We start from the raw sequence: 11,830 nt of genomic DNA on the forward strand, positions 1-11,830 counted from the left end.
ACCCTGGCACTGGAGTGGACACATTTTTGCACCTGGCAGTGTATGATGTAAGTACTTGTAGCCAAAATCTTCATCTGTTGTTCACATTCTCGTTGAAATTCTCCAATCGTGACAATTTGAACGATTTATAAGTCAAATCTACTTGGGCATTTAACCGTCCTGTGACCCAACCAAGCTCCACTTTATCTCGTACACAAGTGTCATTAAACAAAGTTTTACTGGGTCGCTTCAAGCTTTGAAACAGTAATAACCTTTAAAAAACCAAACGGAGAAGCCCATGAGGCATACTCGAAGCTGCCCGAGACTCGTTTTCAATAAAATTTATATCGTGGACGATGTCCACCAATACCAGTTGCATCGAAATACAGTCTGCGTGTTTGCATTGTATAAAGCTTAAGAATGTTGCGTAGAGCCAGTTAAAATCATTTCCTTGTTTCGTGTGTGACTGCACAAACATGCTGAATACTTTTACGTCTATTGTGTAGTTTGGAATGCATTAAGTATTTTCTGTTAGATTGGGCGGATAGATCATTAAGTAGCAAAATCCCTTTCTCAAGCTGGGGCAGACGCTCCCCCCATGTCAAGAAATAACACCACCATTTAAAAGTCACTGTTCCTCGCCTATTTCCAACTGCACTTACTTGCACCATTTTATTTTTGAGGAGGCAGCGGCAGGAGCCCTCCCCGCCAGTCCCGCCTCCGGTGCGTCGAGGGGGCTGAGGGCGCTTTTACGCCCAGAGTTCGTCAGCTCGTGTGGATCTCGAAAGAGATGATGCGCACGTTTTCAGCGATTCGCCTTTGTTTTTTAGCCCGTCCGAAAGGATGACTTCGGACAAGTGTGAATTTTTTGACGGCTCGAAGAACAGAATAGGAGCCATGCTGACGTCAAATGTGAGCAGGTCAGCCGGCGAAGAAAACGTTACCAGGACGCAGAGCGGCTGTGGTTACGTGTCGGTTGTCTTCCCCATCACTATGATGGCCACGGGCATGGTGGGCAACTCTCTGGCTCTCATCCTGGTCTACATATCCTACAGGAAGAAGGAGAACAGAAGGAAGAAGTCATTCTTGCTTTGTATTGGGTCTCTTGCGCTGACAGACCTGTTCGGCCAGCTTCTGACGAGTCCGATAGTGATCTCGGTTTATCGCGCTGACCTGCGATGGGAGCGCATCGACTCGTCGGGCAACCTGTGCGCTTTTTTCGGTGTTTGCATGACCACTTTCGGCCTGTGCGCGCTCTTCATGGCCAGCGCCATGGCCATGGAAAGGGCCACGGCCATCACCAACCCGCACTGGTACTCCAACCACATGAAGACCAGCGTGACCAAGCAGACTCTGGTGGTCATCTGGTGCCTGGTGTTGCTCTTCGCCCTCCTGCCCGTGGCAGGGGTGGGCAAGTATACGCGTCAGTGGCCCGGTACCTGGTGCTTCATCAGCACCGGGGACGGAGAAGTGCCGGGCAACATCTTTTTCGCCTTTACTTTTGCCTTACTGGGAATTTTCTCGCTGCTGGTCACTGTGTCCTGCAACGTGGTGACCATCCGCGGCCTGATTGTTCGCTGTAAGACCAAGTCTGGCACATCTCAGGCCTCCAAACACTGGGAAAGACTCACCACGGAGACCGTCATTCAACTCATGGGGATTATGTGCGTTTTGCTTGTGTGCTGGTCTCCTCTACTGGTATGTTTTCATTGCTTCTTCACAGTATAATGGACCACCTATCAGTGTTTTTCATATTTAGTAGAGCCAAGGCACATGCTGTGGATATAAAAAGTATTCACCCCCTTGTTCAAATGTTTAGCTTTGTTGTTTTGTTGACACCAGGCTGTGTTCCAAATTAACCAATCACGTTAAAAGTCATGTTAAATGGTAGTCAGCATCCATCTACCACCATTTTAAATGCGTTACATGTGGCTTCATAAAATTTTCATTCATCTTACTATACTTGAGACACACACACACACACACACACGCACGCAAGCACACACACACACACACACACACACACACACACACACACACACACATATATATATATATATCCAACATAGAGATACAGTGAAGTCACATTATATCGATATTCTCGGGAGTCCGAAAAAATATCGATATAACCAGACTATCGATATATCCGATCCTGCACGCATCTAATTTTCTCCTTGCGTTCATAGAAATAGTATCATAATAAGGGGTACTATCGATATAACGAGACTTTACTGTATATACACACATACAGATATACATGATCTGCAGAGAGCTTCCAAAACATCAGAGGGATATTATTGCTCAAGGGCATCAGTCAGGTGCAGTGTAAAAAAAAAAAAAAAAAAATAACAGGACATGGCAGTGGATACCATGGAACACAGTGACGCAATCGGCAACTGAAGGAAATACGACACAGCAGTGACAGTAACAACTGGATGTGTCTCTAACTGATGAAAAGATACAAAGGGATGGTCCCAAGAGGCCAACAGAAACACTAATGGAGCTGCAGAAATTTCTGGAAATTACTGGCGAAATAGTAGACGTCAGCATTCTCCCATTATTTTGAACACACCCACTTTCCACATCCATCCATTTTCCAGACCGCTTTATCTTCATTAAGGTCGCACGGGGTGCTGGAGCCTATCCCAGACGTCTTCGGCACAAGGCAGGGGACGCCCTGAATTGGCTGCCACCCAATACAGGGCACACAGATAAACAACCATTCACTGCTACACTCACACGTCGGGACAATTCTTGAGTCTTGACTCAGCATATGCCATGCATTGTGTCATTTGGTAAAATTACAATTATTTTAGCATCTTATGAATTTTTTTTTCTTCGTGTGTTGTAACTTCTTTTTCAATTTTTCATCCGCCTGCCATGCATGTTGTTGGAATGTGGGAGGAAACCGGATGACCCGGAGAAAACCCACGTGGGCCCGTGGAGAACATGCAAACTCCAGACAGGCAGGCCAGACTGGGTCTTGAACTCACGACCTCTGCACTGTGAAGCCGGCACGCTCACCTCCTGACTACTTTCTACGTGTAGGATGATATATTTTTTTAAACAGAATTGAGGTCAATATTTGAACAGAGAGTGTAGATGTTTTATATACATATATTTGGTATTGACCAATATGATCTGTCTCCGGGTCCTCCGGTTTCCTCCCACGTTCCAAAAACATGCATGGCAGGCGGATGGAAAATTGAAAAAGAAGTTACAACACACGAAGAAAAAAAAAATCATAAGATGCTAAAATAATTGTAATTTTACCAAATGACACAATTCTGTTAATAGTTTCATGTTGGATCACTTTAAGTTTGGACTTGAGACAAGTGCAGTGATATATGTTGCGGCTCACTTTTATTTGTATTTTTTAAACAGATGTAAAACATCATAAAATCAATATCGTCGCTCTTTATGAGGCCCTGGAAAGTGTTTTTTGATGATGGAAGGAAATCATTGCTTTTCTTGTTGTGAGTGATGATTACACACAAAAAAGTGTGGTTTAAAAAAATGAAAATGCACACATCATCCTTATATCCACACAATTTTATGCACTGGGAATACACTATTTGCTGCTGAGGAGGTATGGATTCGTTTCATGTGATGTATGCACACATTAAGTCTGGCTGCGCACATCTTGGAGGCAGAAAACACCAAGGTTGTGAGTTCTTATAGCCTTGTGCCATGACTTGTCAGAATAGAACGAGTACACACGGAGCTCAAGTCTCTTATAGTTTACCTGCCGGTAAACACTCCTTTCAGAAAATGGCATAAGATGGTTTCAAGCTTTGCGACGTGAGAATTGGTCTAATGTGGCAATTAAAAATGCTCGTCTTTACAAACAAAAGTGACGTCATTAAGATGCGCGCATACCTTGGAGGCAATGTTTTCGAACATTGAAACTCATCTATTAAAGCTGCGACATTTTGTAATGATAGTGTAATCTGTAAAAAAAAAATCAACAGCTAGAGACGGACACACATGCATAATAAATAAATAAAATGGTGGGATACAGCGCCATGCATTTGTAGCTGTTTGTCTCTGGAGATGCTTCATCTCCTTTCAGCAGCACATTAACAAGAGCAGACACCACAATGTTCCGTTTGATCCGCCGTTAGCCGAAAATAGGGTGTCTTTTTGTGCCTCAAATTAGAATCCAAGCGGGCAATTATTACATTTCACGATGTGTACCTTTCAAGGTCCTGAAAATGTTAGCTGACCGATTCCACTTTTCTTCCCATCGCAAGGCCTTGAGCAGATGAACGGTGCTTTCACGCCCTCTCGATTCCTCCTCAAACACTGTCCATGCGATCCATTAAGGGCCAATCCACTTAGCTGAGGCTCTGTTCCAGGGGGTCTGCTAGGTGAATTTTGAGGACAGACGTTGGCAGTCACGTGTGTAATTGTCTAACCAAGGACGTTATTAGAAATCATATGTCTGTGAGGTCGCTGTGTTTGTAAATTGGGGTCCCCGTCCTGTAACGGCTGCGTTTTATTATTGCAACGTTGAATTTATGGATGACGTCAAACAACACAAATTGCACAAAAACTGGGGTGTTAAAATTTGGATAAAACTGACCCAAGTAGCAGGTTTCTTATTTCCTTGCCTAATTTGTGGCCCAACTGTTTTGGCCATTAATCCCTGCAGTCCCATTAGAAATTAAACACAAAAAAACACTCCACTTTAAGGCTGCTCGTCCAAAAACTTCCATTCCTTGCTCTGGCGAATTCCTTTATTGATGAGGTAATGTGTTTTTGTTCATTATACTGCTGCATGACGAAAAAAGTCATTCACTGCCAGACGATGTGCAAAAATACGTCCACTCCTGTGGCAAGTTTTTTTGTCACTTTCACTCAAATTGCTGGACCCACAGGATATTGGGGTTTAGGGCTTTATAAACATTCAATTCAGCGTAAGAAACCTTAGACTCTCTTCTTTCATCAGAAAAAAAGGTTTATGCCAAACTTGTTTGGCATAAATTTGCAAAGGAAGTGGGGGCAGCTGTACAAAAGGAAAATGCTGCAAATGTTGCCCTCTCATTGACAGAGGTCGGATCTGAGCTTGATTCGCACCCCCGAACAAATTCGGCAATGGCGCTCAATGCTTTTCAATTACCGAATAAATTCCGTAATGGCAGTAAATGAGTTAATCACTTGCTTTGCTTCTTCATTTAAACTGCCAGACACATAGTGTGTGTGGATGTCCAAGTTGACACACTGCATTACAGTACAGTGAAGATGAAATAGCCCACATGTGTCAAAGTCAAGGCCCGCGGGCCAAATCCGGCCCGCCACATCAATTTTTTCGGCCCGCGAAAGCAAATCAAACGTATGAAATTCCATGATGCTTGCTAAATTCTTAACCAAAATGTCATATTTTTGGATATAAACCACAATAACAGTCATTATTCTTGACTTCAGATTTGATAACTAGTTATTCATTCATTTGTTGTGTGCTCTATATGTAATATGTGGATCGAATTAAACATTCTAACGGCTTCACCAAATTCATAACGGCCCTCGGGAGGAACCCATACCCCCAATGTGGCCCGCGGCAAAAAATGACTTTGACACCCCTGAAATAGCCTGTTTTAAAAGCAGCAATGCGTTTTTAGAGCTATTAAATCTGGACCAAATCTTTTCTCGTCTGGCCTTGATCCGCCATATATATATATATATATATATATGGATGGATTCCATCCGATTGAAATTTGGATATTTATCTAAATGTTATGTTATTTTTTTTCAACCACTTAATATATATGTATATGGATGGATATATATATGGGTGGATGGATAGTGAGAGAGAGAGAGAGAGAGAGAGAGAGAGAGAGAGAGAGAGAGAGAGTGAAGAGAGACAGATATTTTCAAAATGAAAAATAATAAATTTCTCACTGAAAGGACAACCGACGTCTCCGGACAAGTTGTGTCCATAATTTGTAAAATGGCTTCAAATGACTTCTACTGAGCATATTTTACAAAGATTCCACCACATATAGCTATATTTTACATTTTAAGACTCACGCTGAATATTCCGGAAGTAATGTTTTTGAGTTGGTGACGAGTCCGTACGTGACGTCACTGAAGGAACGCCCCTGACCGAAAAAAAGGACACATTGTAGCAGTCCTTCCATCACGTCAATGCATTTTGCTGTGCTTGTTTGGTCAGAAAACGTTATGTTGCACCAAAAAGAGCCAGAAGAGGGCGACCAAGCTTCATATAAGGAATTTATCAGCCTGTGGAAACGGGCTGATTAATTCCTCACAGGAGCTCGGTTGCCATTTTCTGCCTCTTTTTTGGTGATACATTTCCCCCAATGTTGCCTCAAAATGGCACGGAATAAATTCTTTAAGCGATTGCCAACCTGTATGCTTTCCTTATCAGAACTATTTGAATCATATTCATAACTGGATGTGCAACAAGAAAGCATATTCTCCGAATCTGAAGCCATTGTTTTGATTCTCCAGCAATGCAAGACGTCTTGGCGTGACGTCACCAACTGGGGGCAGGACTTTCTGAAAAGGCCCAATTCGCAGCTCAATTTTTTGCAGATTTTGGACACTTTAAATCATTTTTATTGTTGTTTTGCATTTGAATAAAAATATCATACTGTGTGTTTTGGGTATTTTAGATGCTATAAAACGTTTTCTGATGATTTTTTCAGATGATTTTTCTGATCTGCTTTGTAATAAATTGGGGAAAACCTTAGTAAACTTACAATATATTCAGCCTGCAGAAATAAAATCTTAAAGGTACTGGCCTGAGGCCAGTACCTTTAAGATGTGTGATTAAGATGTGTTATTGACATGTTAGATGATGTCCAACAACTGAATGAGATTGCTGTCCACCCCCCCGCCCAGGTGCTGATGCTGAGAATGATCTCCACCCAGGTGTCCTCTCACGAATGTAATTCCTCACCCGAAGATTCTCATCCCAACTCGGTGCGAGATGTTCAGTTGGACTGCAACTTCTTTCTGACCGCCATCCGCCTGGCTTCGCTCAACCAGATCCTGGACCCATGGGTTTACCTGCTCCTCAGAGAGATCCTCCTTCGCAAGTTCTGCCTGGTAGCCAACGCCGTCTCCAACTGCTCAATTGAAGATCAGAAGGGCACTCAAACGGCTCTGGATATGCTTAACAAACAGAACCAAGAAAGTCTCCAGAAATCCCAAAGTGACAAATGAGACTTGAATCTAAACATTTTTTCCCGAATTTATGAGACATTGAAGTGGAGATCGTCATTCTTTTTTTAAAGTCACCTGATCATCATGTGAATACATTTTGTATCGTATCCTTGCAGGGATTCTCCTTATCCTAGTTTTCAGTCATATCAATCCCAAGAAGTGTGACTATAAATTGAATCGTCGTTTTTACATGAAGATGTAAACCATTTATTGTGCAGGAATGTTTGTATTTTGATGAAAAACAGTTGGAATGAAGAAAAACAGGATGGAAGATTATTCATGATGAATGTAGTGTTAGATACACATTTGGCCAAGTGCTTACAATGCTACCTATTGAATATCACTGAATGTAAATATAAATAACTACTGCAAGACATACAAATCTGCAACCTCAGTGTCACAAAGGCATCCATGAATACAATATGTGAAGTTGAATTTAAGTGTTGTGTTTTTTCAAGATGTACCATACATATTTTTAATGAATTCTGAAGTTTGTTCTATGTGCCAAATGCCTAACAGTTGCCCAGCATGAGGAAAAAGCTACAGTGGCTTTTATGTATGTAATATACAGACACCCTATTTTCGATTTCAGTTTGAAATATGTCTCTTTGTTTGGGTCTTTAGGGTAGGAATTGCATGTGGTTATGAGGATTATTGTGGGACAAAATTGAAAACAAGATGCCACAACTGTGCCTTCTCAGCATATTAGCTGGCTGGATGAGCTTTCACTGGCCTGTCACGTGCATATCGTCCAAAACAGAAGCTGTGTGCTGAACAGCATGTGCCAGTGTACATTTCTCATTTGCCCATGCTCATCCGCCCAATCAAGAATGTGTCGTAGGTTCACACAACCTGCCCGATTAAGAACCAACCATTGGATGAGTTCATGCATGTATCATGAGCTTCACACACGACCTCATGATTTTTGAACGTGAACATTTAACGGAACAAGAAATCACCACTTGGCGTGTAATTGAGAGGTCACTAATTTTAAGTGCTGCTTTAAATAAAGAGAAGCGATTGCAAGCACTTGTTCCAATGTCGATAAACATCTCCACAACATGTTTGTCACGTCTAACTTCAATGTGTTGACTTGACCTGAACAGTTTGCACGTGAATCCAAGCCATGTAATCCTCATTTTACTTTATCCAAATGTACAAATAGAACAATATTTTTTCCCTTTGAAGCACAATCATTGTATTGTGCTACTGATCATAAGAAACTGGATAATTATTTTTGTTTTTATTCCAAAACAACTGATTGTTTCTCAGATAAAAAATTATTTGACTTGTAAAGGTGACTGGAATGCTGGTATTTTTTGCAGTTATACACTCTGGGAAAAAATGCAAATGACATATGTTATAGCATGAGCACGAACTGAATAAAAGGAGGGTGTTCTCTCAAAATATTTACCCCTAACAAATTTACCAACTTATCAGTTCTCAGAACTGAAGGTAATGATGTTTTCCTTCATTAAGGTCACAAATGTTACGTTTTTCGCTTTCATTGGCAATTTTGTTCATCTCTATAAACAACCCTTCAAAAACTGTTTTCATGACAGCTTTGATGTCTGGCTTCCTGATCAAACATATTTGGCTGATCAGCACATCACCTTATATGAAGAATTTTAAGCAGGCTTGCCTTTTCAATGAAATGGTACGATAACTTTTATTTTCATATATTTGGCAACATTATTCCATTCCGAGCATATATTTGTATAATACGACATACATATTATAAAAAGTGAACATTTCATCAACCCAAAAGGAAGAAAAATGAATAAAATGTCATGACTGATGACCGCTGAGACCCGATTCTCGGATGAGGGCTATATACACATACACACTTCATCATCGCAGTTGTTTTTTTATTTTTTCTCTTCTCAATGTTCTATACTTCAGTGTTGAGTCTGAGAGTAAAATAGGAATGATGTCATAATGCAACCTTTGAGCCGGTCTTTGAAATTGAATGTGCATAATTGATTCATTTTGCAGTTGCAATATGACTTACTTCCTTACTTATGTGGTGCTGTAATGTTGTGAGTTCAAGTCAAATAAAGAAAATAAAGACTGTTTTTTTCTTAGACAGATCATTATCACCACATATATTGTAGTAGCATTGTGTTACTATGAATCACTAAATAAGATAAGTAAACTATTTTATTTATTTATTTTTATTTTAATGCAAGATGCAAGAAAACAATTAAAGATTAATGTTTTTCTCTCATTTTTTTTCGCCTTTCTGGTTTTCAGACAACTACTACTACTACTACTACTACTACTACTACTACTACTACTACTACGACTATTATACTACTATGTTATACTGTATTTTTCCCTCATATGTATGCTACTACTACTACTACTACTACTACTACTACTACTACTACTATACTACTACTACTACTACTACTACTACTACTACTACTACTACTACTACTACTACTACTACTACTACTACTACTACTACTAATAATAATAATAATTAATAGAAAAAGAAGAAAAACAATACGATTTTTGATAGATTAATGTAAGTCACAATATGACTTACGTCCTGTAGTCGAGTGGTTAACACGCCGGCTTCACAGTGCAGAGGTTATGAGTTCAAGACCTGGTTCGGCCTCCCTGTGTGGAGTTTGCATGTTGTCCGAGTCCTCGGGTTTCGAATAAGAATAAGAATCGGGCTTTAAGGTCAACCATAGCAAACAAATGCGAAGTGAGGGGGGATAAAATACATTTTTGCCGCAGACATATTTGAGTGACCGTTTCACTTGGATTGCTGTTATGACTGAAACCATATAACAAAGTTAAGAATAAGTCTTTATTCGACTATTGTTTAAGTTAAAATCATGATGGTTTGAGTAAAAAAACAATGCTTAGAATATACTGCCTATTTCTCGCATATGGGACTTTAATTATTTTAGTAGACATTTTAGAAAGAATCATGGAAGTTGACACGTTTGAGCTGCTTTCACGGACCACGTAAAATGATGAATTTGACACCTATAGACAACACGAAGCACAGCCCAAAAGATGCCGTATTAGTGGACTTTAATGCTCAGATGGACAATGACAGTGATACCCTGTTTGGCATTTTGGAAGGAAATGCTCAGATCCCAAGTAGTTATTTATTACCAGACTTCTCTGCTTGTCACGGCATGTCCATTAAAAAAATAGTAAGAGTGCTTGCATCCTTGTGGAATTCCTCATGTGATCACCGGTGTGTTGGACAGGATTCAGGAGGTCAGTGATCCAAAGAAAGTGACGAACAACCAACCGCCTGTCAGCCTTGAGTCTGAGAAGCCATCTCACAAGACATGATCCGGCGAAAAGCTAATGAGTGGATAAAGGCCACTTAAATGGCACCAACTTTATGGTCCATTTATCTGCACTTGCATGTAACAGGCTACAAAAAGGAACTCATTAGCATGAAATGAAACTCTAATTACATTATACTGACATGAAAATCCACAAGGCATAGTTTAAAGGGAAAGGTTTGCTGTCGTGTAATCAGACGATATGAATAATGTGTCTCTCTCAAGTGGAATACCAAATATAAGGGCCCTAAAACACTATATCTCTAAGACCTCCATTTTACATTGGAAAACTCGGGTGGCAGACCATGAAACAAAAATATCAGAAAAGGTTGATATTGCACACTCTGTGCGAAATTGTTCTGCTGTACTAAGAGGATCATTTGAGTCATAAAACTGGACATCACAGCATGGAATAAATTCTCAAACACTTCATCAACCGCATCTACAACTTCCCTCAAAAATCAAAAATTGCTGATCAAAAACTAAGACTATTAACTAACGTTCTGTTTTATGATTCACATATGAGTGCTTTTAAGTGCAGTGCCTCAATAGCTTTGAAAGAGCCCACTTGAAAAAATAACTCCCCCGCCCAAAAAAATGCACCAAATACATATCCTCTGATAAAACAACAGAAAAGGTTTTCTTTTTTTATCAACTTAATTCTGCCAAAGTCTGAATTTCACGCAAATCAAGATACTATTTCTTGTTTTCCTTCCCTCTTCCATTCATTGCTTTGTTGCTGTGAAATGTAAATTTCTCCAGCATGAGAGTAATAAATCTAATTTAATGTAATCTAACACAGTATACAGGTTAGCTTCCTGCACGGCATGCTGTGCTGCTATTATTTGAAGCAGGGGTCTGGATGTCCAATAAATTGTAGTGGGCACATTAAAGGCATCATTGTCCCATTATTTACAACTCCTCTGAAGAAGCTGCGTATTTGTCTCAACATTGTGTGTGTTTGTGTGTGTGCGTGTGTGTGCGTGTGCGTGTGCGTGTGCGTGTGCTTGCGTGTGTGTGTGTGTGTGTGTGTGTGTGTGCGCGCACACTCGCGTGTGTGTGCGTGCGCGCACGCGCGCGTGTGTGCGCGTGTTTTGTGTGTGTGTGTGTGTGTGCGTGTGTGTGTGTGTGCGTGTGTGCGTGTGTGTGTATATCGTAAATCACGCGCCCATCCATCTCTGTACAATGTGATGCAAACAGTCCTAATGGCGGTGTAAACAATGAGATACTGGAGCTGGTGAAGCAAAGTGACAGATTATTATATAAAGTCGGGCTTTTGGAAAGGAAATATAAAAGGTAAAAACATCTGGTGTGTAGTTCTATACGCCCACGCACACATACAC

General features: G+C 40.6%; 1 protein-coding gene across 1 annotated transcript; it reads left to right on the forward strand.

Moving 5' to 3' along the window:
* The first annotated feature begins 660 nt into the window (after window positions 1–660).
* ptger3 (prostaglandin E receptor 3 (subtype EP3)) lies at window positions 661–9,243 on the forward strand. Its single transcript, XM_089001219.1, has 2 exons — window positions 661–1,677; window positions 6,847–9,243. The coding sequence occupies exons 1-2, from the start codon at window positions 823–825 to the stop codon at window positions 7,168–7,170; spliced, it is 1,179 nt and encodes a 392-aa protein (XP_088857345.1). The 5' UTR covers window positions 661–822; the 3' UTR covers window positions 7,171–9,243.
* Window positions 9,244–11,830: the final 2,587 nt, after the last annotated feature.

Source organism: Hippocampus bargibanti, linkage group LG07 (assembly GCF_051943395.1).
Source record: "Hippocampus bargibanti isolate YZ-2025 linkage group LG07, ASM5194339v1, whole genome shotgun sequence".
NCBI classification, from domain to species: Eukaryota; Metazoa; Chordata; class Actinopteri; order Syngnathiformes; family Syngnathidae; genus Hippocampus; species Hippocampus bargibanti.

Bases quoted from the DNA above. Each gene is read 5' to 3' on its own strand.
- ptger3 (XM_089001219.1), top strand. From the start codon at position 823: ATGACTTCGGACAAGTGTGAATTTTTTGACGGCTCGAAGAACAGAATA. The intron at 1,678-6,846 runs GTATGTTTTCAT...CCCCCCGCCCAG, and splicing joins TGTGCTGGTCTCCTCTACTG to GTGCTGATGCTGAGAATGAT.